At 41.6% G+C, this 26470-nt stretch overlaps 1 protein-coding gene across 4 annotated transcripts; it reads right to left on the reverse strand.

The window, feature by feature from the left end:
- Positions 1 to 9586: 9586 nt before the first annotated feature.
- Positions 9587 to 26323, reverse strand: sprn (shadow of prion protein). 4 transcript variants are annotated; one of them, XM_057847398.1, is made up of 3 exons: positions 18347 to 18680; positions 18169 to 18268; positions 9587 to 11289 (listed from the first exon to the last, which is right to left on the reverse strand). In XM_057847398.1, exons 2-3 carry the CDS (start codon positions 18178 to 18180, stop codon positions 10837 to 10839), a joined length of 465 nt encoding a protein of 154 aa, XP_057703381.1. In that variant the 5' UTR covers positions 18181 to 18268; positions 18347 to 18680; the 3' UTR covers positions 9587 to 10836. The 4 variants fall into 4 exon arrangements, with proteins under 4 accessions (XP_057703381.1, XP_057703383.1, XP_057703382.1 ...); XM_057847400.1 differs by lacking the exons at positions 18169 to 18268; positions 18347 to 18680 and adding an exon at positions 26240 to 26323 and having other exon boundaries at positions 9588 to 11289; XM_057847399.1 differs by lacking the exons at positions 18169 to 18268; positions 18347 to 18680 and adding an exon at positions 25217 to 25443 and having other exon boundaries at positions 9588 to 11289.
- Positions 26324 to 26470: the final 147 nt, after the last annotated feature.

Below are 26470 nucleotides of genomic sequence, written 5' to 3' on the forward strand. Positions count from 1 at the left end.
TGTTTGTTAAAAATGACATCAAAAAATAAAACCTATTGAAACAATTGTGTATTTAACTTTGGGGATACAATATATGTGTTGGGAAAGGTTTTTTTTATTAATAACATGGACACCACCTGACACCTTGCTTGCTACTAGGTCATAGTTGTATTGAGTTCATTTTGTCTACACTTTATAAGTTAGTTGATATCCCAGACAATAGGTTTAGGTTGTTTAAATTACCTGACATGTTTCGGCGAACACTTCCGCCTTCATCAGAGAGTCGCTGGTATTGGTGTGAAGTGTCTTTATCAGCTGATGAGCTGATGATCCAAAGTGTCATGAAAAATATAAACAAACCACAAACAACACTCCGCCAGATGTTGGTCCATCCAAAGGACAAAATCCACCCAGAAAACAAATGTAACTCCATATATGAAATTCCATGCAAATCATACAATAAATCATACATCATGAGACAGGAAGGAGCTTTATTACAAGAAAAACAACACAAGTGGGTTAAGGAGACAACAATAAGACAAACAAGGGCAATAACAGAACAAGCACAACAGGAACATCACAAGTCCGCAATCACCGATCACTGCAAAAGAATTATGGACTGGGAAAAGGCCTGAGTCATCCGCACCGAAGAAAAAAAAAACATCAGCTCTAGATCAGGGAGGCCATTGAGATCTGCAAGTGGGGCCCAAGGACCATCAACAGGGACGAGGGGGCTTACATGCTCTCTAGTGGTCAGCAGACCATCCATCAGCTGATTAAGACGCGTCACACCAACACCAGTGAGACTCTGACGAAGGTGGAAGCTCCAAAACATGTCAGGTAATTAAAACAACCTAAACTTATTGTCTGTTGTCTGGGATAAAAGAAAAATTCAACTAATGCTACTAGGTCATGTTGAATAAGTCGCTATTGGGACTTTAACTGTTCACAAAGGAGGCGTTAACGTGGCGCAAAAGCGAATTAGCTATTTTTTCGTTAAAAAACAAAACAATTCGAGGTCGAAAATGAATATGATTTGGTGTCTTCAAATAAGCAAGACATGCTTGCATTGTGGTCATATTACTGTTTGTTGTTGCTGCCCGGTGCTGTTAGATATTTGTGTGCGATTTATTTGAGTCTTCTGAAAAATGGCTGTTAAACCGAGGATTTGGACCTTTTAGTTTTCAAATGTGTTTGTGTGTCATTGCATGGTCTACATTGAAAATAATAACTGGTGGATTTACAGTACTTGATAAAATCATTGTAATTTGCACTTTTACTGCCGGTAAGTAAATTTTACTGCTTACAATATTAAGTTCAGTTCACAAGCAGTGAAATTTACTTAACAGAAGTAAGTGCAATTTGTTACAATGATTTTATCATGTAAATCCACCAGTTATATTTTTTCAGTGTAGCTGCGGGGATTTGCATTATAATTCACAGGCGCTTTTATTTCTAAAACTCCCAACACGCACTGTAGGTGAAGTCAATCAAATCAATCAAATTTATATAGCTCTTTACAGAAACCCGAAAGGACCTCAAAGTGCTTTACAACAAAGACAAACATGGTTGGCTCAAGCTTTATGGCGCAGCGGTTAGCGTCAGGGGGTGAGTGTAACGGGTACATGGAGGTCTGTTGTGGAGCGTGGAAACCTCCCTGCCGATTCCTTCATGTAGGGACGCTGGCGGCTGTGCTGTTGGCTCGAGCATTATGGCGCAGTGGTTACAACCCTACCTGACGAATGGAAGCGTCGTTGCGTGCGGGTTCGCGTCCCGGCCTGGTCAGAGGTGGGAGCGGAACGCGGGGAGGCGCTGACATACCGGTTACACCTCTACATACGTAGTTAATTCGTTCCAGGACCTTGATTGTAAGTCGAAATGGTTGTATGTCAAACAGGATTTTCTCATAAGAATACATTATAATTCCATCAATTCGTTCCACAACCCAAAAACCTACACTAAATCCTTAATAAATACTGCTGTTACTATTTCAAAGAGCAAAACAAATGAATATATGGTTCTAATGTGGCGGACTTTTTTTTGCCGTACCTGAACGTACCGCGAGGCTGACGTGACGGTTCCATTTTACTATGTTTTGATGCTGGCATCAGTGTTGCACAAGTTGATGGAATAAATGATTAGAAACCTGACGAAGCTGGCGATTGCTTTGGCGATGTTACCACAATAAGAATAGTCACCTTAACTTATAAAGACTGCCGAACGGCAGAGGACCGCCGGCCGAGATCGACATTCTCCGGCCCTGTTGTCGACCCAGTTCATGGATGCACACACCATGCCTATATTTTACTATCATTTAAATCCTCAATTCAATGGTAAGTGTCACATTTTCTTTTTTTTTCTCCACCTCCACCTGCACTAACTTTTTTGGATCCATTGTTGATTTCTCTCACAAAAAAATCAGCCGTGCGTCTTCTTCCGGCAAAACAAAGAAAGTGCGGTGGTCAGAAAATCTTTGTATTCCGAGCATGTTGTCGGATGTAGAAACAAATAGCGAGTCAAATTTTACGCCGGATGTTGAAAAGATCGTATGTTGATGCGATCGTATGTCGAGGTACCACTGTATTGTGTGTGGTGTGTTCGTTGGTTCTCAGGGGCAGAGACAGCTCCAGGCAGGGGCGTTACCGGGGGGGGGGGGGGGGGGTTATGGTTGGCACAGATGGGCAGTGCCCACCCACGGACACGCTCTGGCCACCCAAAGAAAACTGGATGTAGTAGTAACGGCAGTCTGGGCACCGCGTATGGTATCCCACTCATATAGACCCTACCCACGTGACGTCACAACTCCTTCCTCCTCACTGGTGCCGCCCAATTGTCCGTCAACACATCATGTTTACCTGTTACGGCTACGTACATTCCTCCTATTTACGACGTGTTTTTCTGCTCGTTTACATTAATAATCAAAATGGTGAAGGCGTGTGTGGCGGTCGGTTGCAATAACAGAGAAGATAGACGGAGAAGACGGAGAGACTTGAAGTTCTACCGGATTCCGAGAGACCTGGAGAGAAGAGAGCGAGATGGGCTGCTGCAATTCGACAAGAAAACTGGGCTCCAAACGATTACCACAGATTATGTAGTAGTCATTTTATATCTGGTAAGATGCATTTAATATATATTTAGAGGGTTTTGGGCTGACAACCACAATTAAGATCATTGCTAGGCTAATCGCCGACAACATAAACGTATGTATGTAGTGAGAGTGTGTAAGATGTGCTCTAATACTTTTGCATGCTAAGGTTAATAATGTGTGTTTAAAACTAATAGTTATAGCTACAGTCTTATTTAACAGTCTTAAGGCCTTACAAAAGAAAGAATGTGTCGCGGAAGGTCACATTCAACTGAAGGACAGATGCCCAGCTTGACCCAGAGAGGTAGATTTCCTGTTTTACGTTTCTATTGCTGACCATAAAGTTTCAACACAATGAGACAAGACAAATAACTGCCCGCATTCTTTTCTCAAAATAACAGCTATTTCTCAAGATGTGAAACTCACACATGTATGTTGAAACTTTCTCACTTGTCAATAAAAGCTGTGCTCCTCAGGATGAAAATCAGAGAAGCTTGTTGCGAGCCAGGCGCTCGCATCAACCTTTTTCTCCTGACAGCGTAAAACCTTATCCCTGTCTCCGTTCTGATCCTCTCTCCGTCCTCCCTCAGGTCTTTTATTATTTTCTTAGTACAGTAGTAAGATTAGACCCAACATTTCTTGGTGCCGAAACCCGGGACCTCATACATCCGTGTCCATCCGGACCGTAGCGGGACCAACGGGCCGTCTCCGGACAACGACACCTTTACGTGACTGGACCGGCCGTCAGTTTGTTCCTGCGACGACCCGGATTGCCGGTGACAGGTTCCAACCGAACCAGGGAGGGACGGACTAAGGTAGGATTATTTTTGCCCAATTAACGCTTTCGGTGTTGATACGGTGCGCGATTTGAGGTGTCAAGAATACGGGACACGACCTAAAAAGACAGGTACGAATGATTAAGTTCGTGGTAACCGTGTCACGAGAACTGTTGAGAACCCAATTAAGGCTACGTGCCCGCGTAAGAAACCGTCGAAATTCAACCCATTCGCAGTTCAGGGAACTGGCGTAAAACAACGTGTTATAGTCCTACACGGCAGGACGTCGTGTCAAAATAGTATTTTGCATCACGAATTAACACGTTAACGACCGAGGCGTCGTCGGAAAAGCGGGTTGAGGACCCTTAAAAGTTTAAATGGGCAAAAAGCGAGACATTTATGGAGAAAAACCTTTGTGAAAATTGATATAAAAATTGATAAAAGCCCGTGCACGGCAAAAATTCGTAAAAGATATCAATACAAAGGTGAAAAAAACAAAAAAATAAAATAAAATAAAATAAATAAATAAAATAAAATAAAAAATATAAAAAAAAATAAATAAATAAAATGAAATAAAAGTTAAAAAGTGGGGCCAAGAGTAAACAAAAAAAAAGGACACCCTGACGTGGTGTTTATACAAGAACAATTCCCAGGAAGCTGTTGTTAGGTTAGAGATCATGGCTTTAACCCAACGCTGAAAGAAGTGGAGAATGTGGGAACATTGAAGGCAAAAGAGAAGTGCAAAGAAAGAATAGAGGACGAGCTCAAAGTCCTCTCCGTGTGGGAAACTCAAAGAAAAAGAAGGTTCGAGCAAAGTGAACGAGAAGGCGAAGAGGAAGCAAGCATGAAGAGAGCAAGAAAAGTCTACTCTGGCAACGCTCAAAATCAAGCCAGAAGAGAAAATCACACGTTTGGCCCTTCTCACAGAGCAAAGAGGAGGTGCGAATGTAGGGCTTGGAAATTTTGGGGCATGTGAGACGAACGTCGATAAGTGAGGGAATTGTTTGTAAATAGCTGACCGTTCGTTGCGTAATTAGTTGACCGTTTATTGCGAAAAATCGGGAAAAAAGAGAAGTTTTTCAACATGAGGAGTGCGGCCCTTCGGTGGTCCCTATTTGCAACATGGGGTCCTCGACGGCATCCGCTGGGTTTTTGCCCAAATTAATTATAAGGGAAGGTTGTAATTGCAGCTGGGAATATTCCAGCCTTTCCCTTGTACTATTTAGGATAGAAGTTTGAAATGGAATCTCAATAGAGATAAAAATAGACTATTGAGCTAAATTCAAAATAAGAACGCTCTTAAAAGAAAATAAGAGAATGGCTAAAAGAAAGAAAATAGTTAATGTTTTGAAAAAGGAAAAGATCAACTGTTGATAAATAGCTATTTGAAAACAAACTTAACAGATTTATTTTAAGCAAAGAGCTAGTATATTTGATAAAAAGAAAATTAGATTGTTAGAAATGTTCTTCATTCAAGAATAGATATTGTTCATAATATTATTTGAAAGTAAATTCTGAATTCAGGTGAAAAAATGACCAACTTTTAGATGTATCGAGCTAATAAGAACAAATAATATTTACTCCAAGTAAGTAGAGTAATTTGAAATAGTTTGACTAAATTAGATTTTGAAGAACGTGGCAAAATACAGTAAGAACTGTCAAAAAGACTTCCCATTAATTCTTGGGAATGATAATAGATATCAATGCAAGTCTTATAGATAAAGAGCGGTCCAAATGTTGGTTAGCAAACTCCTGTTGAGGGAGGAGCAGCGGTTTAGTATATGTCACAAAAGTTTTAGCAGACGTTAGAGCAATTTTAAACTGCCGCTTTTTAAGAATGGCAGAAATAGTCTAAACTAGGGAAATAAGTTGTTACAGGGAGTGTATAAATAATGATAACAAATCAAAAGTTGGGATTAAAAAACGTTCTAAAAATTCACACGGAAAGCAGATAATTCTACCAACCTGGAGTGAAATACGAATGGATGTTTTTTAGTGCACGAAAAAACATTCTTTGTTCTCCTCTGGACTGCTGAATTATCCTCTATTATAAATTATATGGATGTCAGTTGAAAATGATTGGAATTAAAAATTGAATTGAATGCTATAAGAGGTAGTGTTTACTTAGGTGTTAAAGAATAGCAGAGAGGTCATAGTGGAATAAAAAAAAGATTGCTTAAGAGTATTACTGTCCCACAATACCCTCCCATTCAAATGAAAAACTTTGCCTGGGTAAAAGAGTCTGATTTTGACTTATGTGGACAACACACTGTGATATGGAAAATTCAAATTTGAAATAGAAATTTAAATTGATTACAAAATTTACCCAAAAGATACCCTAGGCCTATTGAGATACTGTATTTGACTAAAAACAATTAATTGAATAGATTATAATTGCGTAGTGGAATCGTAATTTTTGGATTACATGTTGATGAATCTTCAACAGTGACCCAAAGGTGAAAAGACATTTTTGTCAGCTCTACAGAACTTCCAAAACAAAGACAAATTCATTCCATTTTTGTAATCTTGAGTGGAACATTGCGCGATATATTAATGCCACTGCAAAATTCAATTTACTGATTAAAATGGGAACTGACAAAATTGATCATAAGCAAATATTGGCAATTGCCGAGTGGAAATTATTATACTGGGAGAATTGTAACTCTGTAACTTTGGGTTGATTGCGGAACGTAAACTGTTTTTGATACTGTAATAGTAACGGTAACAGTAATAGGGGAGGATCGAGTTGGTTAATAATTGGTTAATAGACACTATGACAATTGTGGCCCAATGTCTTTAATTCATACTTAAAAAACAAAAACTTGGGAAAAATTTTTTTTTCAGTGTTTACTTTGCATAAACAATGTTAAGAGAGACCAAAAAGAGGGAGGTTTCTAGAACCAACTGAACTATTTCATACATTGCACATGTATTGCATTGAGTTAAATAGAGTGCTGGAGAAAAGATATTGCCTGGGGATAAATAGATGTATTTTCTAGATGAGTTAAGATTTTTCCTAGCGCACATGAGGATGAAAAACCAGTAATTAATGCAATGTGTGATAGAATTATTCCAACATTTGGCATACCTGCCATTGTCCAAAGTAACAATGGACCCCACTTCAGAGTTGAGGGCCTAATGGAAGTGGGCAGACTGTTGAACATTGAAATGGAAAAAAAGGAGAAAACCCATTGCATGTACAGACCCCAGTCGGCTGGACTAGTGGAAAAAGACAAATTAATAACAGATTGATGCAGAAGGAAAGAACTTGCCACTTTTTAGACTTCCAGATTGAAACCCAGGACCTGTTAAAGGTTCTGGCAGCATTGCAGCTCACATAAAGAAACAGTTTGATCCAAGACAAGTTTGCGACAACAATGATCTGCCAGAATGTTCTGATCCACAGACTCTCAAGGTGCGGGTCGGAGACTTGGTGATCCTGAAAGTGTTGCAGCGTGCCTGGTGGGACAGTGAACGTTGAGTGAACGCTGGGACGGTCCTTACGAGATGGTGGGCTTCAGCCCGACTGCAGTGAAAGTCTCCGGAGGCACTGGGTGAATTTGTCAGTCCCAGTGCAAGCTCTTCCGGTTTCCAGAAGGACCTAGCGACGCCAGTCCACCAGACCCTGATTCCTAAAGTCCCGACCTCACCTAAAGTCATAAAGAGCAGTGGAGGGTTTTCCACCCTGCTGGCAGCCCGTCATCGTCAATCCCTGCTCTCTACTGTGGACCAAAAGGTCAACACCATGTTTGTCGCCTGTTCAGCCAAATACGACCTTGTGTCACAGGTCCCCCTAGAAGAACCAGATACGGACTTGGACAGTGACGATACGGACACTATCGTCTAAAACAGATTCCCCACACCGGCTATCCCGACTCTGCAACCCTATGGACTCTCGATAAAAAAACACCGACGCGGCGATCATAAATCGCTGAAATATGGCGTTCAAAAGAGTCCCAGATTGTACCTATATTTACCAAATGTTGTGTTGAATTGTGTGTTTTTCATGGAGCCATGGCATGAAGCTGCTCTCGTCCCTAGCGTAAATGGGGAGGGAATAGGGGAATTTTGTCCTTAATGTTAATGTTTTTTCGCCCCTATCGTGGCATTTTATAACTCCTGCTAATGGATAATTGACGAGTCAGACACCAACCCCACTCTCGGGAATGTCTAACTTTGATGAAAGCTGAAAAGTTTTAAACCCACAACAGGAGGGAAATGTAAGATGTGCTTTAATACTTTTGCATGCTAAGGTTAATAATGTGTGTTTAAAACTAATAGTTATAGCTACAGTCTTATTTAACAGTCTTAAGGCCTTACAAAAGAAAGAATGTGTCGCGGAAGGTCACATTCAACTGAAGGACAGATGCCCAGCTTGACCCAGAGAGGTAGATTTCCTGTTTTAGGTTTCTATTGCTGACCATAAAGTTTCAACACAATGAGACAAGACAAATAACTGCCCGCATTCTTTTCTCAAGATAACAGCTATTTCTCAAGATGTGAAACTCACACATGTATGTTGAAACTTTCTCACTTGTCAATAAAAGCTGTGCTCCTCAGGATGAAAATCAGAGAAGCTTGTTGCGAGCCAAGCGCTCGCATCAACCTTTTTCTCCTGACAGCGTAAAACCTTATCCCTGTCTCCGTTCTGATCCTCTCTCCGTCCTCCCTCAGGTCTTTTATTATTTTCTTAGTACAGTAGTAAGATTAGACCCAACAGAGTGCTATCGCTAAACCATATAAACATTAAAAGCCCTAACTCCATTGACAAACGACATGAAATACATTAGACTTGACAGTGGATGTTAGCAATAACAGAAGATTTTGAATTGAAAATTTCGTAACTCACCTTTCCAAGCACAAGATAGATTCCTGCCGAATTTTCGTGGACGAGGACCTGTTTCACCCAACCAGCAACGAAGTATTTATAAGCCTCCAAGCTCTTAAAGTTTTTCAAACTTTCGTGAGAATAGGCTGATTTTGTGTGGACAAGATAGTTGTACATATCAGGGTAGCTAGCAGATGTCAGGCAAATACGGCGGAGACAGCGGGACGAAAAACATCGATTTAGGCATCAAATATGGATCTGGCGAATGGATAAACTGAAGCTTTTCCACATAACGCCTTTTATGCAACGCATCAAGTGAGTTTACGGCATCCGAAAGCACCGGGTCTTCCATGAAATGCATTATAAATTGCTCGATCAGTTGAGACCATTGATAATACAGACACAAAATTACGGACAAGGGGGCGGAACCATACAGCGAGCACGTGATTTTGTGACGTCGGTGGGTAGGGTCTATACTACTGATGTGTTCTACTAAGTTTTAACCTTTGCCTTGTTACCTCCTCTTTCACCTTTAAAAAAAGAAATGTTGGTTTTGTTCCTAGGGGGCGCTACACACATTTATGCATATTTTTATTTTTATTTATTTTTTTTTTTTTTACATTTTATCAAACTTTTCACCAGTGTTCACCTGGCTGTTGAGTTTGGTGAGTTTTGAAGCATTCTGAGGGGGTCAAAGTAGGGCTCAGAGCGTCAGCGGGACAAAGAATGACTGCTAGGGAGCGCTACATAGTGTATTTGGAATTTTTCGACCTACTTGAGCATTGTAGCTTTTTTCTTTTTTTTGCCCCCCCCCCCCCCCCCCCCCCAGGTAAGACTAATGCCCGCCCACACCTGGCATCCTGGTAACACCACTGGTAGGTCATCAGCATAAAAATGAAAAGATGTTTTTTTGTTTTTTTTTTCTTATAATTGAGCCTAAAGGTAGGAGGAGATAAGTGCAAAGAGAACAGGCCCTAAAATAGCCTTGTGGCACCTCACAAGACAGAGAAGTTTGTGAGGAGGAAAATTCCCCAATCATTATAGACTAATTTCCCTTTGTTCCAGGTATGTTTTAAACCATTGTAGTGCGTTACCACGGATACCTATGAAGTGTGATAAACAAGATACAAGGACTATGGTCGACTGTATCGAATGCTGCTCTGAGGTCCAGTAAAACAAGGATACCTGGGCTTTCATTATCTACAGAAAAGGCAATGTAGTTGTGCACTTTTAACAGCGTTGACTTAATGCTGTGTCTGGACCTGAAGCCTGATTGAAACTTGTCAAGGGTGGAGTTTGTAAGAGTTTGAAATAGAACGCTGTCTTTGTAGTAGCCTAGTAGTAGTACATAAACTATCCAGCATGTGCGTGTACTGCCATTGCGTACTCCTTGCATGGTGAAAAAGCGTGAGCATGACAAATTTGGACCGGAACCCTGTTTTTGGATAGGGAAAACTAAAATAAAACCCTCAGCACCCCCTGCTGTGAGTGACTTCCAGCACCCCTGGACTTGAATGGAAACAGCCAAACACCCCAAGACTTGGTTTAAATGTGTTTATTTGCATTGAGACAGTTCATGTACAGTCCACAAGTGACATATAGATAAGAAAGGTGTTCTGCTCCAAATAAGAGGAAGGAGATTTGGAGATACATCGACTATTTTAGCAGCACCATACCTTTACACCTGACTCACAAATATGTTTACTAAAGTTGACATTTAATAAATTTCCTAAAATCTAGGCTTTCCTTCTAATATGATCCCATGCCCATTTGGGCTCCCGTGAAAGACGCATAGATTTTCAGTCATGGATGAGGTCCTGGAATTCCACAAAGGCAACTGGATTCTAAGTTTTTTTTCTCGTTTTCACAAAATGTGACTAATACAATTATCCATATAGGCTGGGGGGGGGGGGGTATATTCTAACTGATATTGTTAAGTTTTTTATTGTTGTAGTTTTTTTTTTTTTTTTTTTTTACCTGTTTGGTCCTGCATAAACACAAGCTGGTGGTTGAGGAGTGAAAAATAGTGCTCTGTTAGTGCGTTTAGTATAAGTAAACAGTGCAGTTTTTTCTTTGTGGTTACACAGTGTCTTTCCAAGAGTCTTTCCTGTCGCTTCCAACCTCCCCTGCATTAGTCAGGTTCATTGCCATTCTCCTTAAAAGCTTATCTACAGCATGGAGTCCCAAAAGAGTGTATATTTGGAGGAAAGTGTTGCCATGGTGATGGTTAACATTTGGCAGAAGGACGCTCCCAATGTGGAGCCAGACATATGGGCATCAAAGTAACCGGTCCTGTTATAATAATCCAGCTCCTCATCGGAATCGGCATTGCTGCGACGGTAGGCGGATGCGTACCATTTATCTGCTGTCAAGGCCACCGCGGCCCCCGCAGCAGCGGCGGCGGCCACCCGTACCGGGGACGTCCGCCCCGCCGCCCTGAAGCGAGAGCGCGGGCCGCCGTAGCCGCCCGGTCCGCGGTAGGAGCCCGCCGTGGAGCTACGAGCGGAGGTTCCTCTGGACGATCCCCGAGATCCCCCGCGTCCCCCTTTGCATAGTGTGGGCTCGCACAGGAATGCAGAGAGGAGGAGGAAAATCCAGCAGGTTGCAGTCACCTGGTTCATCTGAGGAGGAGGACAACCAGGAAATATTACTAGGATGTGATTATGTTGGAATTATTGCTTTGTTGTGAAATAAATGACTTCTTTCATTTTCGATAGCACTCATCATTCCTGTGCATAAATAATCACCTATGACCACAATGCATTGGATTCCCAAAACGTTGGGAAAAGTTTGGAATACAAACAATGCAGTGGTGTAGAATGTGCAAATGCCAAATTTCAGTGATTCAAATTAGAACATGCAGTGGGGCAAATGAGTATTTAGTCAACCACCAATTGTGCAAGTTCTCCTACTTGAAAAGATTAGAGAGGCCTGTAATTGTCAGCATGGGTAAACCTCAACCATGAGAGACAGAAGGTGGAAAAAAAAACAGACAATCACATTGTTTGATTTTTAAAGAATTTATTTCCAAATTAGAGTGGAAATAGTATTTGGTCACCTACACACAAGCAAGATTTCTGGCTGTCAAAGAGGTCTAACATCTTCTAACAAGGTTTTACGAGGCTCCACTCGTTACCTGTATTAATTGCACCTGTTTTAACTCATTATCGGTATAAAAGACACCTGTCCACAACTCAGTCAGTCACACTCCAAACTCCACTATGGCCAAGACCAAAGAGCTATCGAAGGACACCAGAGACAAAATTATAGACCTGCACCAGGCTGGGAAAACTGAATCTGCAATAGGTAAAACGCTTGGTGTAAAGAAATCAACTCTGGGAGCAATTATTAGAAAATGAAAGACATACAAGACCACTGATAATCTCCCTCCATCTGGGGCTCCATGCAAGATCTCACCCCGTGGCGTCAAAATGATAACAAGAACGGTGCGCAAAATGACCTACAGAGAGCTGGGACCACAGTAACAAAGGCTACTATCAGGAACACAATGCGCTCACAATAGCACAATAACTCAATTCCTGCACTGCCAGACGTGTCCCCCTGCAGAAGTGAGTACACGTCCAGGCCTGTCTGCGGTTCGCTAGAGAGCATTTGGATGATCCAGAAGAGGACTGGGAGAATGTGTTACGGTCAGATGAAACCAAAATAGAACTTTTTGATAGAAACACAGGTTCACGTGTTTGGAGGAGAAAGAATACTGAATTGCATCCGAAGAACACCATACCCACATTTGGGGTTGTTTTCTGCAAAGGGACCAGGAAGACTGATCTGTGTAAAGGAAAGAATGATTGGGGCCATGTATCCAGAGATTTTGAGTGAAAATCTTCTTCCATCAGCAAGGGCATTGAAGATGAGACGTGGCTGGGTCTTTCAGCATGACAATGATCCCAAACACACAGCCAGGGCAACAAAGGAGTGGCTTCGTAAGAATCATTTCAAGGTCCTGGAGTCGCCTAGCCAGTCTCCAGATCTCAACCCCATAGAAAATCTGGGAAGGGAGTTGAAAGTCCGTGTTGCCCAACGACAGCCCCAAAACATCACTGCTCTAGAGGAGATCTGCATGGAGGAATGGGCCAAAATACCAGCAACAGTGTATGAAAAGCTTGTGAAGAGTTACAGAAAACGTTTGGCCTCTGTTATTGCCACCAATGGGTACATAACAAAGTATTGAGATGAACTTTTGGTATTGACCAAATACTTATTTTCCACCATGATTTGCAAATTAATTCTTTAAAAATCAAACAATGTGATTTTCTGTTTTTTTCACACATTGTCTCTCCTGGTTGAGTTTTACCCATGTTGACAATTACAGGCCTCTCTAATATTTTCAAGTGGGACAACTTGCACAATTAGTGGTTGACTAAATACTTATTTGCCCCACTGTATAATGATAGAAAATATATCATTTTAATGGAAAATATGTTAATTCTAAATTTCATGGTGTTTACACACAAAGATCACAAAGATTGGTACAAGTAGCAATGAGAGGATGGAGAGGTCAGCTGCACATGTAGAATTTGATGGTAACATAATCTACAATGCATAACATCATTCAAGGTTTCAGAGAATCTGGAACAATTTCTGGGCGTAAGGGAAACATCTTACTGGATACCCGTGATCCTCGGCCCCTTAAATGGCACTGCACCACAAACAGGAATGCTATTATAAAGAAAATGAAAGAATGTGCTCAGCAAAACTTGCAGGAATAAATGTTGATGAAAACAATACACCATGCCGTTTACCGTTGCCAGCTGCAACTACAGCGCAAAGAAGAAACTATTTCGAAATAGAACCCCAGGGTTAGACAATAAGGGAAAATAGCCCAATTGCCCCAAGTTCACTGGTCCCACCATAAAAACCACTGGTCCAGGTCAACGCGTCAGTTATTGTGCATACACCACCCATGGAAGTTATGATGACCAGGAGGTAGGATGCTGTTGACAGATACAGCGAGAGTGGCCTCCAGCTTTTGGTTGACCATTGGACTGTGCGGCTTGACATGGCCCCCAAGGGCTTGCCAAATGCTCCCCAAACCCGTGAAACAAATTGGGGCCCTCTGTCAGAGATGGCATCACAGGGAATGCCATTAGTTTGACGTACGTTACCAGCAAGCCAGCAGTCTCCAGAGCAGAGGGCAAGCGCGATGAAGTGCGCCATTTTTGAAAATTGGACCACTACTGTCAAGATGACTGAATTATTTTTTTCATCAGGGAAACCCCGTAGCGAAGTCCAGAGCCACATGGGACCCAGGCTGAGATGGAATAGGCACAGGATGGAGCTAACCCGCAAAAGGACTGTAACTCGCCTTGCGGCGAGCACAGGTGGAACAGGCCGAGATATAGTCCATAACATCCTTTCACATGCCCGGCCGCCAAAACCTCTGCGAACATAGGAAGAATGTGTGAGACTCACCGGGCTGGCAAGCGAACCTGGATGAGTGACTCCACTTTGGCACTGCCACACGCCGAGCCTCCGGAACAAACAATTTGCTGGCAGGGCAGCCACCAGGCACCTGATTGCCCTGCAAGGCCTCCTCCACCAAGCGCTCGAACTCCCAACGCAGTGCGTCAACTATGAGGTTCCCAGGAACAATCGGCTCCTCTGAAGGCCCCTCCTCCGCTGGTTCAGGGAGCCGTGACAGCGCATCGTGTTTCATGTTCCTCAACCCAGGATGCAAGTAATGAAAAAGTTTAAGCGGGTCAAGAACAGTGCCCAACTGGCCTGTCGCCAGTTGAGGCACTTGGTGGCTCTGAGATACTCGCTGACCACAAGAACCTGGAGTATCTGGAATGGTACCTCCGCTCCTTTCAACCAGTGCCTCCACTCCTGCAATGCCTGGACAATGGCAAGCAGCTCCCTATTACCGACATCATAATTAGCCTCCGCACTCCGGTGCAGTTTCTGGTCGACTGTAGACCTCTGTGACAGGATGGCCCCCACTATGGATCTCGAAGCGTCAACCTCGACCACAAAAGCGAGATCAGGGTCAGAGTGAATTAGGATTGGCGAGCTCATAAATGCCCGTTTAAGACCCACAAATGCGGCCTTGGCCACCGTAGACCACGTAAAAGTTCATTTGCTGGACGTCAGCCAAGTAAGAGGCTCTCCCCTCATACTGTAAATGCGTGCAAAACTCCTATAAAGTTAGCGAGCCCAAGGAATCTGTACAATTGCTTATGCGAAGTGGGAGTCGGCCACTCCACTACAGCCTAGATCTTAGCCCATTTTCAACAATAAACCCCAGGAATTGCATAGAATTACGGTGAAATTCACATTTCTCAGCTTTCACATACAATCTTTTTTCAAGAAGTCGTTGTAGAACCATGCAAACATGTTGGCGGTGTTCCAGCAGGCTTCTTGAAAAAAATTAGGATATCGTCAAAGTACACAAAACAGAAAACATTCAACATGTCTCGTAACATAGCATTTATAAGGCTCTGGAACACAGTGCAGGTGCATTAGTGAGGCCAAAAGGCATAACCAGATATTCGAAGTGCCCAAGCGGGGTCTTGAAAGCGGTTTTCTACTCGTCTCCATCGCGAATCCTGACCAGATGGTAAGCGTTACGCAAGTCCAACATGGTAAAGATAGTGGCTGAAGTCAATGGAGCGAAAGCTGGAACTAGTAACGGGAGTGGGTATCATAGGCTTCACTATCAGTTGATCAGACACGGGGCTCGGGGCCGATCCGTAGGGGGGCTATTTTCTAAAACTTAAAATTCAAATTTTTCAAAACCAAAGCCGCTACCGACCCATAACCAAAACAGACACCTCCTTTAGGCATACAGGAGTTTCCATGAGCAGCGACATAAAAAAATTCAAAGTCATTCCCTAATAAAATTCCGATTATTTTAAGAATAACAAACTCAAAATTGCTACAAAATTCTCAAATTTTACGCTAGATGCACAAAAATCATCTATATTTTCAGGATCAATAGCAATATTTAACATATCATGTAAGTCAATTTTCACATCAGAAACAATAAAAGAAAGCATGCAGGATCATCTTAATTTTACTCAACAAAAGCTAAATTAGCATTTTTCTATGTACAACCACAATTTATTTAGGTTGAATTCTGCTATAGTGTAGATATACAAAATCCAACATGGCGGCCGTTACGAAACAAAGAACTTTTTAAGTTTAAAGTTCTTGCAAATAAATGCTTAAATCACGGAATTTCTACAGATATGAAGGTAAACAGTTTAGAGTCTCGGTTAAAATAAAAAAAACAGGAGTTATCATTCATTTTACGTAAATATTTCAAGACAAAGTTACGGAATTGTTTAATCCAACATGGCGGCCGTCACGGAACAAAGATTTTTCTAAGTTTAAGGTTCTTGCAAATAAATGCTTAAATCGCAGAATTTCTGTAGATATGAACGCAAAACAGTCTAGACTCTTGGTTAAAAGCAAAAATCCGGGCAGTTAGCATTCATTTCATGTTAATATTTCAAGCTAAAGTTCGGCTAATTTTTTCCATTCATTTCATTGCATTCACGTTTCAAAATGCATGCATGATGGGAAAAATACATTGACTTGAATCCTCGACCAAATCACTCTTGAGACACTCCTGCCTGTTGGTAAGCAGTAAAACCTTCATCCTAGTTCCACCTAAATCCGGAATGAGAAAGCAGCGTCTGTTTGAGTTTATCACAGTGAATAGTGAAAACCACATCAACGGTCTATGGGTCAGCCCCCTACGGGAAGGAGTGGCGCAGTCTGTAGGAGTTGTCTTGTCAGGTGATGGTGGAGTCTATTTAGGTATTAATTTTTAACAGTAATTTCATTAAGACCCCCGTAATCAATGCATGGTCTAAGACCTCATCTTTCTTGCTGACAAAGACCCCGTCCCAAAGGTGACCACGATGGGTGTATAAGGCCAGCAGCTAGTGATGAGGTAACGTATTCCCTCAACGCCTCCTGCTCAGGTTTGGAGACTTGATATAGTCTCGAGCTAGGTAATGGGGCTTTGGGTAGCAACTCAATGGCGCAGTCATAAGGCCGAGGTGGAGATTTTAGCATGCTCAACACTCAATACTTGCTGGAGATTATGATATTCGGCTGGGACATTTACCAAATCGACGGATTTATTAAATGTCTGCACTTGACCAGAAGGTACGGACACGGACTGCAAATAGTGTGGATAGCAAAATGTACTCCAAGTTGTCACTTGCGCCTAAGCCCAGTCTATATTAGGGTTGTGTATCTCTGACCAGGAAAGACCCAGCACAGTCTTATCTTAAGTGGAGCTGCAATAAACCTTATGTCTGTCAGAGGGCGCCTTTTTAATTGGTTGATGCATTTCAGTGCATCAACCACGCAATGGTCCATAAAACAGCCATCCGCCTCAGAGTCGACAAGAGCAGGAATTTTCAGATTAACCCCACCAGACGTCACTTCCCCTGGCAACTGCAGTCTTATACCATTATGAGGCTTACAAAGTGCTTTTAACTCATCTCATGTAGACTCACTTGACTGCTCGTTGTTGTCCCGAACGAACGCTCTGCTCCCTTTGGAAGAAGTCACACTCGGAGCCGTGGGTTTCGGTTCACGTGGGCGTGCTGCGTCACAGGTGGCGACATAATGCCCCGGTGAGCCACAACATAGGCACACGCCCGCTCTTAGCCTTCTTCGTCGTTCCGCAGCCGAAAGGCGCCCGCCGTTGAGTTGCATGGGCTCCTCCATCAAGGCCAGACCCGACGTTAAGACGAACGGTGACTCGTCAACGCCCTCCACCCATGAAGTAGTTGGGCCAGGCCTCGCAGACGGCCTCCGTCCGCTGCGCTTCCCAGCACGCTCCCGCTCACGTTCTCGGCTACGGTTATCAAGACGAATGGCCAAAGAGACCAGATCCTCCAGACTAGAAAAATCCTCCCGGACAGCCAGCTCGTCCTTGATCGCAGGAGACAGTCCCCGTCGGAAAATCTCACACAGCGCCGCATCATCAAAGCCACACTCCGCGGCCAAAATATGGAACTGAATTGAGTAATCCACCACAGTCTGATCGCCCTGAAAAAAATCCAGCAGGCGGCTGCCTGCATCCTTGCCGCTGACCGGATGATCAAAAACCCGAACGAACTCTGTCCTAAAAGACTCGAACGAATCACGTATTTCGGGTCTAGTATTGCTTACCGCCATGGCCCATGTAGCCGCTTTACCGGCCAGGAGACTCATCACATATGCCACTCGGGATCTCTCATCGGCATATGTAAGTGGTTTTTGATCAAAAATCAGGGAGCACTGATGCAAAAATTGTCGGCAAGCGCCAGGCTCGCCTTCATAACGGTTGGGGTGCGGAAAATTTGGCTCTCGAAAAGACGCCGGCGACAGGACGGACTGATCGGGTGCTTCAGCGGCATCAGGCTTACCGACTGAATGTGCAGGTGAGGTCAATTGCTCAACTCCAGTAGATAACATACCAATCACGTCTACGAGTTCACGCAAAGACTGCTCATATTTACTGATCATCTGACTCTGACCAGCAAGTTCATGGCGAATGCCCTCTGAGTCTGTGGGATCCAGGTGGTTGGACGATTCTGTGATGGACGGTAAGCCGTTCATGTGGATCTCCATAGCAGACTAAGAGACCAGAAATAGTGAATAATTTTAAATAAAAAGTACAACAAAGAAAGCTCGCCAAACAGTACAAAAATTTACCAGGTCACAAAAAACTAAAATGATCAAAGTACGATACAATCGTAGGAAATGGAGAGCATGAAGATGAGGGCACACACAGCGGTAAGCAAGGCAATTGTCCGACACAGCTGATAGACATAAGCATCCTTAAATACAGTGCTCTCATAATGCATCACAAAGAATGTGCTCCTAATGTGTCATAAAGAACAACAGACAACACAAACATGTCACAAAGAACAACTGAGAACACAAACATGACAGCACATGACATATTAATCCATTAAGCATAAAAAAAGAATAATTTGCTTAAATAACATAAATAACTTTTTTTTTTAGGTAGATTTATTGAAAAAAAAGCAGCAAAACAGGGCAAAACCATATATCTAGTGCGAATAATCCTATTCCAATTCCATAATCACTCCAGTACACATGAACAAACCCAAATCGACTCCACGTAAACATATTAGGGCTGTCAAAATTATCGTGTTAACGCGCGGTAATTAATTTTTTAAATTAATCACGTTAAAATATTTGACGCAATTAACGCACATGTCCCGCTCAGAAAGTATTCTGCCTTTTGGTAAGTTTTACAGCAAGGCTTTTTGCGCTGTCCAACAGCGAACTCTTGTGGTCGCTTTGCGACATGGTTTATTATTTTCTTCTTTTCTTTCTTCATTATGGCTGCACGACGTCTCGGGCTGATAATGTTGTGCTTATATGATCCTTGGACAAGATTTGTCCGTAAGTATGGTTGTTGTAAAGAATGTACATATTATGTTAGTAAGCGAAATGTTATATTTTTTGTATGAGACGCTTTTTGTATATGTTTAGTGAACCTGTATAGCGTGCGAAGCTAACGTTGTTGCTAATGCAATGCTTGTGTACTTTTATTTTGTAGTTTTACGACAGTCTAAAGAGGACAATGGTTTGAGGCCATTTTATTAATGAATCAGATGAAAAAGGAAGAAGTCTAATTATTAAGGCGTCGTTCACTAGCTGTCTAGCTTTGGAAAAAGTAGACGCTTCGGAGTGAGGACAGCATAGACAGATTTAAATGGCAGTAGAGTGAAATGCCCACTACAGTCCTTATGTACCGTATGTTGAATGTATATATCCATCTTGTGTCTTATCTTTCCATTCCAACAATTTATTTTACAGAATATATATATAATTTACAGAAAAATATGGCATATTTTATAGATGGTTTGAATTGCGATTAATTACGATTAATTAATTTTTAAGCTGTAATTAACTCGATTAAAAATGTTAATCATTTGACAGCCCTAAAACATATTTTAATGTTTTCGGGAAACAAACACACCAAAAGACATTTTTTTCTTGGGAGCAACAGTGGGAGGCGGGCCCACGGGAGAGCCCCGTGCCTGGGCGAAGCTTTCCTGTCTTCCCCTTTCCCCCCTCTGGAAGTCTTCCCCGGCTCGGTTGTCATGGCAACAATTTAGAAGTCAAAGAGATGACTAAAACAAATATGGCCAACGATTTTCAAGCTAGACCGTTGTTATTATGACGATATTATTTTCTCCGTATTCATGCAGATGAATTATCATATTGTTTTTTTGTCTCATCATTGCAGAGCCAATTCCAGTGGTCTCGCCACTGGGGCTGAAACTTTCTCTCCCTTTTCTTTTCATATTGGAATTTCGCTTTCCCTCACCTCCTCCAGTGAATTTCTGTTTCTTCACTATCAGTTGACCAGACATCTCCTACAGACATTGCGTCACGGCAGTGTCGTGGCAGCAGCTTTCACTGCGGTAAACTCAAACACACGCTGGCGACGGCGGCGTTGTCGATTGTCTTCACTGATCGGCTCACACGCCTCTCCCTGGTGCAGCAACAAAACCCTGCAGCACATTTGGCTGGCGTGATGCGAAAAATAAACAAATTAATCTGCAAAATCAGCTGAATCCGCAGTCGATCCATCTAGGGCTGCAGCTATCGAATATTTTAGTAATCGAGTAATCGACTGAAAATTCTATCGATTAATCGAGTAATCGGATAAAACAAATATATTTTTAGGTGAAGAGCAATTATAAATATACATGAGAAAACAAGACATTTCATCTAATCTTGAACCATTTTCAGTCAATCTGTCTTTATTTTCGATGTATATTGTTGAAAACAGCCAACAATTGCATCTCAGATGTAACTAGAATTTTAAAAAAGACAAATTCACTGCTTTCACTCAAAAAACCTTTAGATCTTATTAAAATATATATATATTTATACCTAAAAATGCCATTACGCTTGATAACACACATCACTTAAAAGTTAGGATTTTTTCCCACCTGTTTCAATTGAATTTCTATTTGTGTCAAGCCATTTTTAAGTTCTAGTTAAGTTTTACGCTACTCTAAACTGTAAGTCCTGATAGGATTTTGTGTTTTTGCAGTGTTCAAGATAAATGTATGATACAGGCTGTATTGGAGCACATTAGGGACCAGTGCTACTTGGTGTTTTATCCAGCAATGACTACTAAGCTAAAATTGATAGTTAGCATTATTGAGTTTTTATTTTACACCCTTATCACTCCACAAAGCTATGTTAGGTTAAAGCCTGTATGTAAGACACGTTACCCACGCATCGAAAGTGGTCATAATTAATAGAAACCTAGCCCTCCGCAGGGTCTAACGTTGCGTGAGCTAGTGACTCAGACAGTAACGTTAATCTTATTTTTTAGCGCTTAGCGCTCTTTATTAGCGCTTAGCGCTCTACTGCTTTAAGATGGCCGCTGTTTATTACCGCTGCCCAGACGCGGCCGAGTCTATCATATTGCATCTAGTTCAACATACATGTGATCTCTATGAGACTCCTCAGATGCTACCTGCTACTAACTTAACATCACGCGGGCTAGTTTTTAGCAACCTCGGCGTAGTTTGGAGCGGCTGTCGGCTGCGGAAATGTTTTTTATATTTTTTTATTGCTTCTTTCTCTACGCACGTGACGTCAGCGCGTTGTCCCGCATTAAAAGTAGTGATGAGACGTGATGCTTAGAGCTGTCAAAATAAACGATTACTCGAGGTGAATAAAATTACTCGGATCAGTTTTTAAACTCGAGTTACTCGAGTTGCTCGAGTATTCGTTTCAGCTCTACATCCATCTGCATGCTATAAAGCAATGCTGTATTGTGAGATGCTTACCCGGGTGACGTCACATTCGCATCCTTCCCCAATCCAGGAAGTTTTTTCATTTTCATTGCGCGGGATTCAAAAAAATTGAATATATAAATCTATCGCTTCCACACACATCCAAGCGGTCCATTTAATTCAGGAGCCTAAAATATCGCGTGATATATGAAATAAACATGCTTTTTGCTGTCATAAGCACTTTAAGATGTTTACTGAATGATCCTTACACTCTAAATGTAACTCGCAGCATTAGCATAGCAATCGCATTAGCTTTAGCATGGCGAGCATCCTCTTATTAAACTATCACTTGTTTACGTCTCCTCATGACGTCCTGGTGGGTTTGATTATTTGAAAATAATTTACTGTTCTTGTTGCGTGTGTATAATCACATAGATAAGTGCTGCATTCAAGTGCATCGCTTTGGTAGCACCAGACACAATTAATCCTTTAAGTCTCAGGTCATCATTGTAAATTTGAAGCTGTTGAAGTATTTTTTTTAAAACTGCCTTTTATAATCTACATGCTTTTTTTCTTTTTTCTTTTTTTTTTAAAGGGTTCGGCCTCAAATATCGGCTTACAAAATCGGCGGTGGATATCGGCAATCGGCTGAAATGTTTTTTTCAGATACCCATAACGGCATCGGCGTTTGAAAATCCTATATCGGTCGACCTCTAATAATTATGATATAAATGAGATATATAGATGAATGAAAACAATAGTTTGTACATGTACAGTCATGTTTAAAAATTAGGACACCCCATTAAATATTCAGTTCTTTATGAAGAAATGTTCACATATCAATGTCTGATCTTGTTTTTCTTTATCTCCAGAAAAGAAAGTGATTTAATTGCAGGTAAACAACAAAAATTAACATTGTTTTACTCATTACACCAAACTTATCAACAAAAATGTATATTCTTACTGAGGAAAAGTTAGGACACCCTACCACCTAACAGTGAGACGCTTTTTGTAGCTATCTACCAGTCTTTGAAATCGATCTGAAGAAATGCGGAATACTTTCAACAGTGACTAACTGTTGGAGTGAAAACACCATGGTGAGATCAAAGGAGTTGCCTGAGGCCTTCAGAAAGAAAATAGTAGGCGTTTGAGTCTGGTAAGGGATTCTAAAAGATCTCACAATAATATAAAATCTGCCATTCCACTGTCCAGAAAATAGTCTACAATTAGAGGAGATGCAAAACAACTGCCAACATGCCCAGGTTTGGCCGTCCATGCAAGTTAACCCCGAGAGCAGACCGCAAGATGCTAAAAGAGGTCTCCAAAAATCCTAAAATGTCATCACGGGACCTAGAGCAGGCTCTTGCTACTGTTGATGTGAAAGTGCATGCCTCTACAATCAGAAAGAGACAACACAAATTTAACATTCATGGGAGGTGTGCAAGGAGGAAACCTTTGCTCTCCAAGAAGAACATAAAGGCCAGACTGAAGTTTGCCAGAGTGAATGTAGACAAAGCCTAGAACTTCTGGAATAATGTTCTTTGGACAGATTAATCTAAAATTGAATTATTTGGACACCAGAACAGAGGACATGTTTTGTGGAAACCCAATACTGCATTCCAGGAAAAGAACCTCATACCAATTGTGAAGCATGGAGGTGGAAGTGTCATGGTTTGGGGATGTTTTGCTGCAGCAGGACCTGGCCAGCTCACCATCATAGATCCCACCATTAATTAAATAGTGTATCAGAGTGTGCTTGAGAGACATTTGAGATCATCTGTGAAAAAAAAACTGAACAACTGAAACTGAACCCTGCAAAATGACAATGACCCAAAACACACCAGTAAATCCACCAAGGACTGGCTGAAAAGAAATGGAGAGTCCTGGAATGGCTGAGTCAAAGCCCAGATTTTAATCCCATTGAGATGCTGTGGGGTGACTTGAAACGGGCTATACATGCAAGAAACCCATCATACATCACACTGTTGAAAGTATTCTGCGTTGAGGAGTGGGGCAAACTTTCTTCAGACCCATATCAAAGACTGGTAGATGGCTACAAAAAGTTTCTCACTGAAGTTATTTCAGCCAAAGGATGTAACACTAGCTCTTAGGTGGTAGGGTGTCCTAACATTTCCCTCAGTTAGAATATGCATTTTTGTTGATATTTTTGGTTTAATGAGTAAAACAATGTTATTTTTTGTTGTTTACCTACAATTAAATCACTTTGTTTTCCGGAGATAAAGAAAAACAAGATAATTATTTTTTGTTTAATGAGTAAAACAATGTTAATTTTTGTTGTTTACCTACAATTAAATCACTTTGTTTTCCAGAGATAAAGAAAAACAAGATCAGACATTGATATGTGAACATCTCTTAATAAAGAACTGAATATTTAATGGGGTGTCCTATTTTTTTCACATGACTGTATACATGCATATATTTTAACATGTTAAAATAAAGCTGCTCCTTCCTTGGCTAACAATGACAATGGTGATGATAATGAAGAAACACCTGTGGACTTTGATGAAGATGACACAATGCACAGGTGTGAAGGCAGCCTTATACAGTAGCTCAAAAATCTTGGTATGTATTTTCTCAGTTTAAACCTGCCATCCACAGGCCCGGATCTAGGTTTACCCACCAGAGTGGGCACCAAGAAAACTTGAGGGGGCACCCCCAATGCAGGCTTTTTTTTACCCTCTCCGGGCTTGGGACCGGCGCAAGTAGGACACTGGCTTGTCTCCCGTTGAGGCTGCATTAATTTTTGGGGGGTCTGTTTTTTGTTTTTTTTCCCATTCGTCTATCTACTTATTCTCGCACTCGGCGTGATGTCACGATGACGTCATCTTGCATAGCAACGTGTCGCCATTTTGAGATGGAGGCACGCACATGTAAACTTCCGTAGACAAACGTCTGAAATTCATATATTTCAGCTGTGTTTTGCATCTTTTTTCATAAAAACGTCTTAAACATGACTTATCATTATCACGAGTCACTGCCGAAAGATGCGAGGAGGCGATACGACTTAAAATTAGTGTGTATTGGCCTGCAAATCTGCCCATACAAAGTCGCAGCTGATAGCTTGATAAACAATCCAAAGGAATTGCCTGCAGTGGAGTGGACGAACTTTACTCATTGTCTGCGTAGTCCAGCTCTTTTTCTCGCATTCGGGAACTCATGGGTACTACATTGCGACAAATGGCTATTTGTAAACCACATAGCACGACAGGTTTGAACCATTTTAGCGATTTTTTGATAAAACACAAACGCAACTCTCTCGTCGATAAACAACGATGGCACCTGCCTCGACCTTTTGTTTCCTTGTTATGACGTCTCCGCCCCATTCGGCTGTTTCCGGAACACTTTCGGAAATGTTCGTCATTTTCGATCTATTTTCGATAATTGCTCATTAATGTGATTGATTTTTTTGTTTATCAATATTTGTTATCTTGGCACATAACAGTTCTATTGATGTCTCACACCCCCTTTTCGTTTTCATACCCTTTAACACTCAAAAGGGTGAAACAAAAGAAAACAGACAAAACAACTCAATCAAAATATGCACAATAAATGAAATCGCATATGTACTGCCCCATCTGTAGCAAACTGCATATGAAAATATGAATAAACAATTGGAAGAGCGCCCGAAACGCCATTTTGCCGACCTTCTAATTCGTGGGTAATTAACATATCACAAGTTTCATGCTAAGTGAATCTGTCTAACTTTTTTGCACTGAAGTAAACACAGTTCACATATTTATGGTTTTAAACACATTTAAACAATACATACCGGCGTTGCAACCTCAAATTTAAGGCATAGTGGTCACAGAGACGGCGCGAACTGACTGCGGCCGTCGTCGTGTGTTTCTCTACCGAACAACGTCACTTCCGTGTTGCAGTTTCTTTCAAATAAAGTGCGCATGAGATGCAGTAAATTAAGGCGTCCACTAGATGATGCCAATTAGACGTAAAAGCAATAAAACTCATGTATTCAATCACAAAACCCATCAATCTTTTATGCATAACAGAACACCGACATTTTGATTGGGTGGGCACGACTCACGTCTGGGTGGGCCGTGCCCACCCCGGCCCCCCCATACATCCGGCCCCGGCCATCCATGTTCTACTTTGAATTAAATATTAAAATTTGACACATCCATATGATTGCATTCATTTTTTATTCACAATTTGTTTAGTGTTCCAACTTTTTGGGAATCTAGTTTGTATAATTATGTCATGTATTCCACTCTTTAGGTTCCAAGCGGAATGACATCAATTGGGATTGGATGGATGCTTGATAAGCGTTATGACTCTCATTATTGTCACATCGCCGACTTTCTGGCTATCGCCTCACATGTACACAAAACAAGTCCATTATTTTGAAAATAACAGTTGTACAGGTATTGGGAAAATAATTTACATCAAGCATTTTAGGTGCAAAAGAAAGGTTTTCCTTTTCTTTGAGTTTCCCCTTAAAAAACATGTCTGCTTGACAAAAGAGTCCAAATCTGCACGAGCATGTGACAAAACACACATGAACCAAATTTAGAAGATACAAAAATGTAGCACATTATTGACAATGGTAGCCTAAATATTAAATATTTGGTAAATTGGAAAAAAATGTGCTAACTACGCCCCACAAACGCCAATAAAACATTGTGGAATGCATCTTCATCACACCGTGCTAATTAGCCACTTGCTCATTGTTGCCTTCATGTTACATGTAATTGTTTAACATAACAACCTTAGTAAAAAATGTTTGGAATAAATAATCCTCATTCAACAATTATGATATAATCCCACTGGCTCTTACCTTGTCCTCGATTATCTTCAACACAAAGGAAAAAAGTAGACCGTGGATGGTCGGAGGATGCTGGTGCGCGTTCACGAGAATGGCGCTACGAGTGCGAGTGCGGGAACGAGCAGCGCGCACGCATCGAATGTTGTCACATGCATCGAGATAAAAATAAATAAATAGAATCCTAGCCTAGCCGGCTTCCTTTCTTGAGCGGATCGGCCTGTTTGTGGGATGCGTCGGTCCATC

This window comes from Corythoichthys intestinalis, chromosome 10, assembly GCF_030265065.1.
Source record: "Corythoichthys intestinalis isolate RoL2023-P3 chromosome 10, ASM3026506v1, whole genome shotgun sequence".
In the NCBI taxonomy this organism is placed as follows: domain Eukaryota; kingdom Metazoa; phylum Chordata; class Actinopteri; order Syngnathiformes; family Syngnathidae; genus Corythoichthys; species Corythoichthys intestinalis.